Source organism: Cupressus sempervirens, chromosome 2 (genome assembly GCF_028749045.1).
Source record: "Cupressus sempervirens isolate cs-2001-9-10 chromosome 2, ASM2874904v1, whole genome shotgun sequence".
Taxonomy (NCBI): domain Eukaryota; kingdom Viridiplantae; phylum Streptophyta; class Pinopsida; order Cupressales; family Cupressaceae; genus Cupressus; species Cupressus sempervirens.
In genome coordinates, this window is record NC_143119.1 from 780579180 (window position 1) to 780594620 (window position 15441).

General features: G+C 33.0%; 1 protein-coding gene across 7 annotated transcripts in view; it reads left to right on the forward strand.

Moving 5' to 3' along the window:
- LOC149575791 (uncharacterized) overlaps window positions 1–15441 on the forward strand; it is a 315107-nt gene that overhangs the window by 118525 nt on the left and 181141 nt on the right. For all 7 annotated transcript variants that reach the window (XR_016360237.1, XR_016360238.1, XM_089815588.1 and 4 more), the window contains exon 9: window positions 1512–1710. Coding sequence is in view for 5 of the 7 variants with exons in the window: in XM_089815588.1 (XP_089671714.1) it covers window positions 1512–1710 (199 nt within the window). In the remaining 2 variants the exon portion in view is untranslated. The remainder of the gene's footprint in view (window positions 1–1511; window positions 1711–15441) is intronic.

Consider the following 15441-nt stretch of genomic DNA (forward strand, 5'->3'; position numbering starts at 1 on the left):
TATATGCTATTGGCTTAAAAAACTTAGTTTATTTGGCTATTCAGTAAGTGTCAATTCAGTTTTATTTGCTTTTTGTACAGTTATTTATAATTCATTGAGTTCCTCAACTAGAGTATTGTCCCTTGAATTGCCTACTATTCTCACATTACTATTTCCAGGCATTTTTGTTGCTTATCCATGATAAAAACATATTTGTGGAATGCTAACAGAAACATAGATTGCTTTTTATATTCTTACATGATTCTCAAGCACATAATAGCTTTTCAAGGAAACTTGTATCCTTTATATTTTTGGTTCCATGTCACAGAACTATAAAGAACTCAACAGGCCATAATTTGGAAAAAAAATCACTCCCAAAATGTTTATGAGTCATTTCGAGGCATTTTTAGTGGGAAATTAACTCCCTTGAAGTGGTTTGGAGTTTAAATTAAAGTAGAAACTGAAAAGCATAGAAATTACACCCTAACTTTACTTTTAAGAAATTAATTTGATAAAATAATCATTAGATTGAGTAGAGAACCAATGTGGCACTATATAAAAACCAATTAGAATGTCCAAGAGCTTGAGTGATAGATTCTGTTCTGCATATCCAGAAATTATCTTTCCTTTTTTCATGGAAAATAGCTGGGTGTCAAAAAACATCGATTTTAAACACTGGTTATTTTGTTTCTCAGTTGAAACTAAAAATAATGAACAAAACTAGTGTAAAGAATAGAAAGTCACTCTCCTTAAGATTGACATGACAGACTGAAATTTCTTTTCTTACAGTGAAGATTAAAATCAAATCTAGGATAAACTCTCAAATACATGGTGCTTTAACCCTTGAAATATCCATATATTGATGAATTAAAATATTAATGTTCAGGAACATGAATCAAATAGATATGTGAGAAAACATTGATCATAGGTACACCATATATTAAACAAGATATTCTTGTGGAAAATCAATTGTCTTTTTCAAATTTTTGAATTTAATTGTAAACTGATTTCAATGCTAGCCTGGGTAGTAGCATTCGTTTTGAGCATGCTTTTGAAGATTTCATATATGTTTTTTTCACAATTTTTACATGCTACTAGTTTTTCAGATTTCTCATTTCTTAAAGCTTTGGAAATCATTTTCTGACCAATAATACAAATACTTGTCGGATTTGTAACTAAGATATCATGGAGGGAACCTTTTTTTTTCTGAGCTAAATATTTTTGACATGCCTTGACTGATCGTGATTGCTTGTTATGTAAATTCAGTTTGGATTGAGAACTGAAGAAATAGATAATGTATGACCTAAGTTCCTACATCACAATTAATTTTTTGAAAGATGACTTATTATGGAGCTTCTTGCATGTTTTGCTGATAGAATTTTTAGTGTTACAATTAGTGGAGATCAGTATCTTGTAATCTATCAATCCAAATATGGATTATCAACATTGCTTTTCATAAATTGATTTGGCGTCTAGTTTCAGTGTCTCCTTGTATCTGCTCTCTAATTTTATGTTTTAATTTCTTTAAGCAGGAGATCGTTCTCATTCTGCAATTATCCTTTCGTATATGACACATCAAGCAAGAGTAAAATTTTGCAATTAGATTCCAATATACAAATGCGTAATGAGTTTCAAGATGCCATATTTCGTTCTATCTTCCTTGAGGGAACCTGCCCTTACTTGGTGCTTAGAGTGAGAAGAGAAAACTTAATTCGGGAAACTATATTGCAGGTACCCATATTAATCCTATTGATTAATGCATTGATATGATATGTTGGTGATATGATATGATATAATGTTTCCTTCGAATTTCTAAAAGAATATGTGTCAACTCCAAAACATTTGAAATTCACATAGTTTTGATTCCGTAATCCTCAGTTGGGCCTCTACTTGCAATATTTTGAGTTTGTGTAATTTGTTTTGACATTTTCTTACATTACTTGCTTAGAGGTTTTTCCTTGTGTTGGTTGATATTATAGTTTTTGAACTTATTTTAATGTTTATTTAGGGTCATTGTAATGTCTCCAATTCAAGACCTACAAGTCAACAGATGATTCAGTAAGTTTGAATTTGTAATGTCCCCTTCTTTAGAGTGGGATTTAATAAAATATGATAAAAATAGCTTGGAACAAGAGATGAATATACTATATAATAATATAATATACTATTAATGAATAAATAAATAATATTATTAGAATAATTACTTAATATAATTACATAAATAATACAACAATAAATAAATAAGTTGTATCAATTATTTAGAGTACATAAATTAAATATAATAATATAACTCTAAATTATACCATTGAAATATATTATAAATATTATATTTAACTAGCTTATATATGCCTATATATATATTACGCTGAGAGTAATCATTCTCGAGGCACCTATTTTCAATAAATCCAAGGATTAATTTTTCTCAATTGGGATTTATGAAAATAGGTGCCTCGAGAACTATTACTCTCGACGTAATATATATATATATATATATATATATATATATATATATATATATATATATATATATATATATATATATATATATATATATATATATATATATATATATATATATATATATATATATATATATATAAGCTAGTGGCAATTGCGACGCAACAAGAAAAGTATTTTTTAGTTTTTCTATTTTTGATAAGGTTAGTATTGATTTATTTATTTCTTTTTAAATATAGTTGTATAAACCTACTATGAAATTGATCTGATTAAGATCTAGGACTATTATAGAGGAATGCTAACTGATTACATAAAGTTAATTTAAAACTTTTAATGAATCAAATTAACGTAATTGAAAATAAAGAACAACACAAAATTAAATGACAGAATGAGAAATGAGAGATAGGGACACAACACATTTGGTCTCGGAGTTCGTCCAGTATGGACTACGTCTCCGGGTCCTGCTCCAAGAGGGGGACCGATTTGATTAACTCCAAAATCAGGTACACGTGTTTACAAAAATCACTCCTTTCAAGTACAACAGCATCATGCTGTTCCAAAGTATAGGACTGATCACTTCACACATCTCCCTTAGTCTCAGCACTTGGATGTTCTCTCCAATTTCCGAATGACTCCCTATAGCCTCCTAACCCCTCTTTTTATATGCAAAATTAGCCAAAATAATGCTATAACAAAATAATATAAAATTAGGGCCCTTAACTAATTACCCCCTCAGAATAATCCCTTTAGCCTTTTAAAAGATTTGGCTTATGACAATTTTGGGGTTTAAAATTAATAATTAACCTTAATTTACTAACGTTAGTTGGTTGGTTTAAAAGATAATTATAAATTGCACAATATTTGTCTCAAAGCGCTAAAATAGCGCATTGGGAGTTAAAACTTTTTAAAAGGGTGCCGGTTGGGGGTTCCAACCCCGCTGGCGGCCCTCTATGCCTCCGATTTTCAGCGTGGAAGGTTCAAAATTTAAATGTGCTGCATAGGTTTTGAAAAACCACTAATAGTGCAATGACCACCAGCTGGGTTTTAGGGACCGAAGGTCGGGGGTTTGACCCCTGTCGGCTACCAAGACATTTGTATTTTTATTTTTACTTTTAGAAAAAATTTCTTCCACTGCCATGTGGACTCCTGATGATGTCATCAGTCAACAAGCTTTGACTGTGCATAACTTTTGCACACGGGCTCTGTTTTCGATGAAATGAATGTTGTTGGAAAACTCTCGACGAGACCTTCAATCTGATGCCAACTTTGACCGATTCTAGGGAGTTTGAAATTTCACCTTTCTAATGGCCTCTGGATTAGAGTTTGACCAAACTTTGACTGGCCATAACTCGAGCATACGGACTCCGTTTTCACCCATTCAAATTGCGTTGGATCCAGAATTTCGAGAACTTTAACTTGGTGCTGATTATTGGAGTTTTTGAGATACTTCAATTTTTGATGAAAATATCCTCTGGATCAATCCTCCCTACTAAAGAGCTTTCGGACCTTCGAAAGTTTGGATTACTCAGAAAGTAGGTGAGGGTATAGTTCCCTCACTTTACCAATCTCCATCCATCTTGCCTTGCTTGGATGCATCCCCTTCAATCCCACTCGGAGGTATTCAACTGGTCCTCTTTGTGAAGTTCTAGCATTCCTGTCTAGGATAACATCTTCTGGCAATTTTGACATATATTCTGGTGAAAGATCATCAACAAATGGAATTTGAATGTTTGTGTCTTCATCCAAGATCATTGGAGGCTCATAGAACTTCAGATTCTTAACATTGACAACTGAGTAAATTTGCATGTATAGAGGAAGATTAAGGCAGAAAGCATTGGTACCGATCTTTTCTAAGATCTAAAAAGGACCATACCTGATAGGCTTGAGCTTCTTTCCTTCACCTTGCATTCTTTCTTGCTAATATGTAACCAAACTCTATCACCAATTTGAAAATGATGATCGATGTGATGCTTATCATGGCGAGCCTTGTATTTTGCTTGGCTCTGCTCCAATTGTGCTTCTACTGCCTGATGGATTGCTTGGACCTTTTGGATGAACTTTAAAGCCCTTTCTGCATCATGGCGTCCATCTACAACATTGTCCTTCCCAAAAGCAAAATCCATTGGTGTCTTAGGCAAGTAACTGAAGCAAGTCTCAAAAGGAGACCTCTTTGTAGAAGAGTGTGCCGCATGGTTGTAAGCATGCTGCACATAATGAAGACTTTCATCCCACAACTTAGGATGCTTACTGCAGTAACCTCTAAGTAGATGAACCACTGTCCTGTTGACTGCCTCTATCTGTCCGTCGGTCTGCGGATGGAAGGCTGTACTCTTCTTCAGCTTGGTATCCATGAGTCCCCACAAAGATGACCAAAATTCCCCCAAGAATCAAGAATCTCGATCTGATACAATGGAAGTAGGTAACCCAAAATGAACCCATACAAATTGAAAGTATAAATGAGCTGTCAGTTCAGTAGTGACTTTCTTTTTACAAGGCATTAAAATCCACATTTTGCTGAACTGATCAACTACTACATACAAATAATCATGACCCTTCCTAGTTGTAGGTAATCCTCCCAAAAAGTCCATAGATACACTTTCCCATGGACGGGATGGTATTGGTAATGGTGTGTACAAACACAATTTCCTATTACTTGGTTTGCTAGTTGCACACATTACACATCCTTTTATATACTTAGTGATAGTTTCTAGCATTCGAGGCTAGTAACAATATTTTTGCAATTGAGCCAATGTTTTACTTACCCCGCAATGCCCTGCAATCAAAGAGGTGTGTGCTGCTCGGATTACATGTGCTTGTTCATCTTTAGGAATGCATAGTTTTCCCAAGTGGTACAATAAGTTATCTTGCATATAGTAATCTTTCTCTTCCATATTTACCCCGGATTAAAGCCGCATAGATATCCTTATAGTTCTCATCATTAGCATATTGTTCCTGAAAACTTTCATGAACCATAGAACTATTTTGAAGGATTATCAAGGCATTCTTAATAGGAGGCCTACAGAGCATATTTGCTACTTTGTTATGGGATCCCTTCTTGTACTTAATCACCAAATGAAACTGTTGTAGAAAACCCATCCACCTAAAGTGCCTACTTTGTTGCAACTTAGACAATGAATGTAAATATTGAAGTGGTTGGTGATCAGTGTGGATTATAGTTTCTTTTCCCATTAAGTAGTGTTTCCATTTTTTAACACTTTGAACTAAAGCATAAAGTTCCTTATCATAAGTGAGATAGTTACTTACTACTCCTGAAAAAGTTTCAAAGTGGTAGCAACTGGTTTACCTCCTTGCATTAATATAGCTCCCATGGAAAACCTGCTCGCATCTGTCTTGATCTCAAATGGTTGATATAAATCTGGTAAAGCCAAAACTGGTGTGGTGCTCAAATTTTCCTTCAAAGTGTCGGAAGCCTTCTACTGTGGACCTCCCCACTGAAAAGTTGCCTTGGTACTAGTTAATGCTTGTAATGACGATGCAATATAAGAGAAGTTTGCAATGAACTTCCTCTAGTACTGAACTGCACCTAAGAAACTCTTGACTTCTGTAACTGTACTTGGCTTAGGCCATTTTACAATACATTCGACCTTCACAGGGTCTACTTTCAATTGACCATCTCCTACGACATAGCCTAAGTACACTAAGGATGTCTTTGCAAATTCACATTTTGACATCTTTACATAGAGTTTTCTTTTCTCAGTATATCAAATATTTTCTTTACATGAATTACATGATCATCCCAAGACTTACTGAATAAAAGAATATAATCTAAATAGACTATGACAAAATCATCAATAAAAGAATGAAAGACATCATTCATGACTCTCATGAACGTAGCTGGTGCATTACAAAGCCCGAATGGCATAACCAACCACTCATAAAGTCCTTGTTTTGTGTTAAAAGCAGTTTTCCAAATATCATTTTCTGCAATTCTTATTTGATGATATCCGCTACGTAAGTCTAGCTTAGTGAAATAAATAACATTTTTCAACTGATCAAGTAAATCATCAATTCTAGGAAGAGGGTAGCTATTCTTTACCATTATCTTGTTCAAAGCCCTGTAGTCAATGCACATTCTCCAAGTCCCGTCTTTCTTCAAAACCAACATAGTAGGAGAACCACAAGGAGAAGTACTAGGACGGATAATTCCTTTCTCGACTAGCTCCTAAACTTGTTTCTTGATTTCTTCATTCTGCAAGACTGATAAGCGATACGTGCCGATATTAGTAAGTGGCGCATCTTGCTACAACTGAATCTCATGTTGTATCTCTCTTTTAGGAGGCAATCCCTTCGGAACTTGAAACAAGTCATCATAAGTGGAAACAACTTTGACCAATTCAGCTTTATGTTTTGGATCACATCCTTTAAATGCCTCAGATGTTTCATCTTCTTTGGCTTTTACAATCATCAACACAAAATTCTTACCAAAGATGACTCACCTTTTCATTTGACTAGTATTAACTATTGCCAGATTAGTCTTAACCTTATGTGCCCGTACAATGTATTCAATCTTATCTTTAAAAAGATGATACTTATTTTCCCCCCTATAGAAGATAGCCTATTGGCCATACAAATAGGGACTCCCAAATACAAGACCACAAATATCTAAAGGGACTACATCAACTTCTACCTCATTTACAAAGTTTGCAGTGATAGCAAATCTTAACTTGCATTGTTTAGTTATCTGTAACTGTGCATCATCGCAAACCCATCCAAGAGGATATGGTTTTGGATGAGGTGTTGTAGTCAAATTAAGCTTTTTAACAACTTCCTCAGATATCAAATTAACTTGAGAACTCGTATGAAATAATGTATCGACCTTAGTATGCTTGATAACAACTTGAATGTGAAATAATTCATTCCTTTGCTTATCATTCTTTGGAGAAGATTCTTTACTTGTACTTGTACTTATGCTAGAAGAATTTGTAGTTGATGAGAGAGATATACCTTTTCCCTTACCTTGGATCCCGGTGGCAACAATCCTTGTTTCATCTCCAAAATCAGATCCAAGATCTTGTTGAATTACAGCAGTAGTTTTCTTTTTACCTTTGTTTTCACCATATCGCTTTGGCCTCTTTTCAAGATGCAGCTTCCAGCACTCAGAATCATCATGCCCTTCTTTCTTGCAATGTGAGCATGTGGGCTTCTCACCCTCTTTCTTCACTGTAGCTGTCTTTTTACCCTTCCCTTTGCTTTTGGACTTTTCCTCAGACTTAGATGGCTTTTTATCAAACTTATCAACGAAAGTACCCTTACCCCTCGATTCTAAATGTGTTGCCTGTACACAGACTTCATCCAAATAACAAGGATTTAGAATGAGGATGGAATGTCTTAGGTAAGAATGAAGACCACCTATATACTTGAGTAAAGTGTCCTGGGTATAAAATGGGACATTTAATGAAATAGCCTTTTTACAAAATTCATGGGTGTAATCCTGGACAGTTTGACCTTTCCCCTGCCTAAAATGTTGCCAGTTCATCATTAACTGCTGCATATGGCCTAGGGGGTAGAATTGCTTCTTTAAAGCACTAACAAATTCTGACCAAGACAAATTGAACTTACCATGCTGTGCAGTTTCATGCCGAGTCCTACTCTCCCACCAGGTTAGAGCTACACCACCTAACCGAAGAGTGGCTAACTTAATTCTATCAACATCATCTACAAGGTTTTGAACTCTACAATAGACTTCTATTTGCTGAATCTAGTCATCTAATTTCTTGGCATTTAACTCCCCACAATACTTTGGTAAGTCAAGCTTTACATCCAACTTGATTCGAGGCTTATGTCCACCCTTAAAAATATTAGAAGACTCAGAATGGCTAGAAGAAGGAGAAGAGGGGGGAGAAGGAGAAGAGGGAGAAGATGGAGAAGAGGGAGGTGTGTTTGGAGGATCACGATTGCCTCCTTTCTTTTTCCCTTTGTCCTTCCAAGCTGCATGTCTTTGCATCTTTTCTTCTCTTTCCTGTACCAAAACTTCTACCATTGTTTGCAAAGTCTGATCTTGAAAAGCTTGTCCACCACCTTTGTTAGCCATTTGTGATGATGGTTTAGTCCTTCGTTTTCCAATCTTAGGATTGTATTCCTTGAGCTTTCCTTCGCCTTTCTCAATCTTGGATCTTCTTAGCATTCAAATTTGCAATACTAGTCACACAATTGCTTTGATACCAAATTTGATCTGATTAAGATCTAGGACTATTACAGAGGAATGCTAACTGATTACATAAAGTTAATTTAAAACTTTTAATGAATCAAACTAATGTAATTGAAAAGAAAGAACAACACAAAATTAAATGACAGAATGAGAAATGAGAGATAGGGACACAACACATTTGATCTCGAAGTTCATCTGGTATGGACTACATCTCCGAGTCCTGCTCCAGTAGGGGGACTGATCCGATTAACTCCAAAATCGGGTACAAGTGTTTACAAAAATCACTCCTTTCAAGTACAACAACATCACATTGTTCCAAAGTATGGGACTGATCACTTCAGAAATCTCCCTTAGTCTCAGCACTTGGACGTTCTCGCCATTTTCTGAATGACTCCCTATAGCCTCCTAACCCCTCTTTTTATATGCAAAATTAGCCAAAATAATGCTATAAGAAAATAATTTAAAATTAGGGCCCTTAACTAATTACCCCCTCGAAATAACCCCTTTAGCCTTTTAAAAGATTTGGCTTATGACAATTTTGGGGTTTAAAATTAATAATTAACCTTAATTTACTAAGGTTAGGCGATTGGTTTAAAAGATAATTATAAACTGCACAATATTTATCTCAAAGCGCTAAAATAGTGCATTGGGAGTTAAACTTTTTTAAAGGGCACCGGTTGGGGGTTCCAGCCCCGTCGAAGGCACCCTTTGCCTCCGATTTTTGGCGTGGAAGGTTCAAATTTTAAATGTGCCACATAGGTTTTGGAAAACCGCCAGTAGTGCAATGGCCACCGGTCGGGTTTTAGGGACTGGAGGTCGGGGTGCGACCCCCGCCGGCTACCGACACATTTGTATTTTTATTTTTTATTTTTTAAAAGTTTCTTCCACCGCCATAAGGACTCCTGATGATGTCATCAGTCAACCAGCTTTGACTGTGCATAACTTTTGCATATGGGCTCTGTTTTTGAGGAAACAAATGTCATTGGAAAACTCTCGACGAGACCTTCGATCTGATGCCAACTTTGACCGATTCTAGGGAGTTTGAAGTTTCACCTTTCTGACGGCCTTTGGATTAGTTTGACGAACTTTGACTGGCCATAACTCGAGCATACGGACTCCGTTTTCACCTATTCAAATTGCGTTGGATCCAGAATTTTGAGAACTTTAACCTGGTGCTAATTATCGGAGTTTTTGAGATACTTCAATTTTTGATGAAAATATCCTTCGAATCAAAAATTGTATTAGTATAAACTTACTATAAAATTATTCTTCAACATTTTATATATTAATTCTATATATGATTTATTTAAGGGATACTTTATTTAGAAGACGTGAGAAAAATTATAGCAATAAAGATTACTATATAAGTAGTTAAAATTTATATATAATGTTTGTATGAATGAAGAAAATTAACATTTAAAATGAGTAAAATCAAAGTATCCATGAATGGAGACAAACAATTCAAAGATTTGAAGATTGTTGAAAAACATATTAATTAAGAATAAATGAAGTATGAGCGATAAATAAGAGAATACATTAAAAGATTATGAAAATGCATTTTGTTAAAGAAATATACAAATATGAAGATATATAATGATTTGTTATTTATGAAAACATTGCATACATCATGTAAATAAATTATTTTATTTATGAAAACCTTGGATACATCATTTTAAAAAAGAATGGTCTAAAAGACCTTTTATTGCAAAACACATGTATACATGATGTCAAACTTTGCAATACAAAATGCTAATACCAAAAATAATAGGCAACCCACTTTATGAGACACTAAATTCCCATTTTCCAATACAATTTACCCAAAAAATATGTCGATCTCTACTAAAAAAAAAAATTGCGCTTGAGAATAGGGTTGAAGAGTTTTAGTATGTGGAAAGTAAACTTCGTAAAATTGTTATCGACTAAGTGGAGACTTAAATTTATCAACAACAATGCTTGCTCACCAAGAATCATTCTCGAAGACGTCTACCACCAAATCCAATGGGATGTATTGTGGAAGAGAAACAATTGGAGGTCTAGGTCTAATATCCTCTGCAAAAAGCTCCTCTATGATAGGTTCTTGTGTGAACTCATCAGTTATAAAATTATCATATTGAACGAAAAAGTTAGGCCTGGGAGTGTTGGCCACATGTCCAACAATAGTGCCAGAGTACCATGCTTCCTGGAAACCATCCTCATGAGAATGAACTTCAACTTTCATCCCATAATTGAAGTTCATGTTTTATTTATACCTCTAGCATTAACACAATATAAAAAAAATTATTTGATTATTTCATTATAAACATATAAATCAATCCTCAATACAAAGTTAAATATTTCTAAAATGTTCATAATTAAATGCATATGGTTACATAGATATAAACAAAGTAATATTTATTATTCTATGAAATATTTACATTCTAATGTTTCAAATATGGTGGCATTGCCATCCACTTTTGAACATTACAAATATTTTTAGTTATAGCTAACATTATAATAAATTGCTTACTATTATAATATTTAAAAAATGGCGGCATTGCCTTGCACTTTTCAAAAATTGATGCCTAAAAACGAATATTTATTCTTTTAAAATTGCTTATAAAAAATAAACATAAATTAAAATGAATATATGGTTACTCTAATTTTCAAATAACAAAATTAAAAGTATAAATTTAATTTTCCTTATTTAGAAACAAATAAATTGATACTTTAATAAAAATATATGGTGGCATTGCCATCCACTTTTGAAACATTACAAATATTTTTAGATATGGCTAACATTATAATAAATTGCTTACTATTATAATATTAAAAAATAGCGGCATTGCCTTCCACTTTTCAAAGATTGATGCCTAAAAGTTAATATTTATTCTTTTAAAATTGCATATAAAAAAGAAGCATAAAGTAAAATAAATATATGGTTACTCTAATTTTGAAGCAACAAAATTAAAAGTATAAATTTGATTTTTTTAATTTAAAAATAAATAAATTGGTACTTTAATAAAAATATTTGGAAAATGGTGGCATTGCCATCCAATTTTCAAATATTAATATGTAAAGATTAATTTTAATCTAAATGTAAATTACAAAACTATTATAATCAAAATAGTATTCTAAATCAATATACTAATCTTAATCAAAATACTATTATAAATCAAACTACTTTTGGAAATCAAAATAGTAATCATTAAATTTATATGTCACTATTTTCAAAAAATATATTTATATGGTGGCATTGCCATCCATATGAAATATTACAGGAAAAAAATATAACATTAATCTAAAAAATACATTGCAAAATATGAAAGAACAATAATCTACGTAAATCATATCTAAATATATAACATGCAACTATATATAAATAATGCATGAAACATGCAAATGTAATTTTGAATACAACAATTAAAAATTAACAAATTTCATTTAAAAAATAAAATACAACTAAATGTAAATAATGTAACTACTATTCTAAATGCAGATAGTAATCTAAATGCAAAATAAAACTTAATTGAAAAAAAACATTAAGAAGCTGACTTTGCTCTTTGATCTCCTTGTTGCTCTTCAAATTTGCAATGCTTCTCCAAATTATTTTTCTCTTCTTTCTAAACAAAGGTTATTCCACCTTTCAAAAGCAATCAAAGCTTTATTCTCAAAACTTTTGTCTTTCTCTACAAATCTACTCTTGTACAAATGCAAAGCAAAAATGAAAAGAGATGAGTGTTTTATAATGAGAGAAACAACTCTTCATCTCTCACGAAAAAGCTCTTCATTGTCCTCTAATAGACTCTTCAATTTCCACTCCTTTACTCTCCATTCAAATTCAAAATTAAAAAATTAAAAATTAAAAATGCCAACAAGGTGTTATTATAAAATGAAATTAAAAAAAAAATGTTTAATAACATGTGTGGACATTATTAATAAAGAAAAATTTTAAATTTTTTTTAAAAAAATGAAGTGACGGGCCACCACCCCCGCCACCCCATGTGAGCCACCCCATGCGAGTATCGCCGTAGCCTATGGCTTCCGCGACTTTAAATCGTTTTGTTTGTTTTGTTTGTTTGTGTTTTTTTGATTTTTTTGTTTTTTTTTGGTTTTTTAATTTTTAATTTTTTTTTTTTAATAATTTTTTTGCAATTTGAAAAAAAGAAATATATGCAATTTTAAAAGAATAGCATGATCATATGATAATGCTAATCTCCTTATGCTAACCTCTACTTAATTTTTTTAAATACCAATTGAGGAAGATAATTTTTTTAAATTTTTTTAATCTATTTATTAATTTATTTAGTGTTAAAAGAAATTTGATTTATTTATAACTTTTAGGTGCCTATTTTTTCGGGCCCTATTATTCCGGGTTCTATTTGGCTTCCTCGTTTTTTTCCAGCTATTATTTCGGGAATACTTTTTATTGTCTTTTTATTTTGGCCAACTATTATTTTGGGAATGCCTTTTATTTAATATAAAAGTTTGTGACTGCTCTCTTTCCTTTTTTATTGACAAGAATCTTGGCATATTCTCGTGCTGGGCATTTGTGCTGCCATTGTATAGAATGCCTATCGGCATAATTAAATAATATAAATAAGTTATATAATACATATATATGTATTATGATTGAATTTTAAAGATATATTAAAATTGTATCAAAACTTATAAATAAGTTAAAGATCAAATATATAAAGACAGCTAAATGAATAAGCACGACCATTGCCTCTCACCGCATATTGTAATGTCCTCTACTTAATGTAGCTATTAGGGTCAATAGATTAGCCTATGATAGGAGCTTCCGTAGGCTAATGGAGTGGTTAGGGAGCTCATTTGGCAATATTTTTAGGAGTTACTAACTTTAGTAAGTCAATGGGAGTCAAGTGATATGGAAATTTCAAGTGTTCGACTTGGTAGATTTGGTTGAGCTCTTTCCGATGAGCTATCATACATGGTATTTTGAGTTCGACTCTTATATGATGTTAATGCCGAAGTTAATTTACTTTATTATAAAGTGATAATTAAATAAAAGACTTATCAATTTAGTCACTTTATTGTAAAGTTGTTTTAAAAAAGTATTTCCTATTTGTCCCACATTGCTCATGCAAATGAGGTCGACTTCTTGGGGGACTTTATATTCTTTTGGCTGGAATGAGTTGGGGCATGCCTAGATGATATTATTATTATGCTATTGGATTTCTGGGAAATCTAATTGTTAAGCTTGGAGGACGAAACCCCTCTTTGCTAATATTGTCTTTGCTATTGAAAGACACAGTTAGGAGGATTATTGGGTGTTTTCATTCAAGAAACACAATGGGATTTATTGGTGATTTTACACGACTTAAGAGCTCTGAAGTTCAGGTTATCCAGCTGTGAATAGTGATTTTGCTACAATGCGCGTGAATAGTGTTTTTGCTACAATGGCCGTGAATAGTGATTTTGCTATAGTGCGCGTGAATAGTGTTTTGCTACAGTGCGCCTGAATGGTGTTTTGCTACAGTGCGTGAATAGTGAAATTGCTACAGTGTCGTGAATAGTGTTGCTACAGTGCATGAACATTGTTGCATTGAGTTTTCTTGCCCACTCTTACTGGTTAAAAAGTTGGGATGTTGTCATTTCATCTGCAGATCACTACTTCCAGGGTCCTTCCATCATACTGTTCATTTTAAGCATTGTAATTGTTAAGTATCATTATGAATATTTGTTGCAGCCTCTAAGACAATTGTATGTAAACATTTCTATTGCAAAATCAATATTGTATCAGCAAATAAGGAGGTTCTAGACTTTGCATATTTATTGTTGTATGTTGCTAAGTGTTTGTCAAAATGCCATGTTGAAAATTACACTCTAATTGATAATACTTAGTAGTTTGCAAGTCTCGTCAAAAAACCACAAAGGGGTGGTTATTAGACATATATAAGGAAGAATAAGGAAAAAAAGAGGGGGAGGTTGAAAAGAAAAACATTAGGCAAACATAGAAGACAATCCAAGACAGAGGGCTACATAATAAATGAAAATGATAATATGAATTCTTGTGGTAATAGCTGAATACATAAAATCAGTCCAGAAATTGATACCTTATACTTAGCATCCATGCAACACTACAGTCTCGGAGGATAGAATGCATCTCCACTACAGTCATGAGAAATGAGACTCTCAGAACTACACCAATGATTCATATGTAAGGAAAAAATTTTAACACCATGATTGCTGGTATGATCTGGTTGAGGAGATGCATGCATAGTCTTATGATTTGACATCCAAGGAATTGTAATTATCATTGGATCACATCCAAGGCTGACTCAAATTTTAATATCAAGATTTCTAAGTATTATATGTGTAGTTATCACAATCTAATCTGTGAAGTGTTCCTATATACATAGCCTGAAATGTGAGTTTGCAATAGATATACTTGCCATAAATTTGATTTGAGGACCTTAACCAAGGACTGATGGGGCATATATGTATAGACGATGAGAATTCAGAAGGAACCTTTATTGTAATATGATCTATTCATAGTCATACTTGGCAGAGGATGATATGCTTACTGGAGAGGAATGAATTGTAGGTGGTTTATCTCAGTGTCCAGAAATTACAGATCAATCAGCGATCATCAACTGAATGGTTTGGCAACTTATATTACATCCACATGCAGCAATTATATTAAATATCAGCTTTAGCAATTGATATATGGTTCAATGTCAAGCATGGGATTATTATCTTAAATGCTTCATTAACGTATATTCTGGATGGAGAAGACTAAGTGCAAGAATAGAAAAGAAAAGGTTAATGTCTAACTTCTCTAACATTGACAAATCAAGGAAGGAGGGAAACATAGAATGAATATATCTATTCTC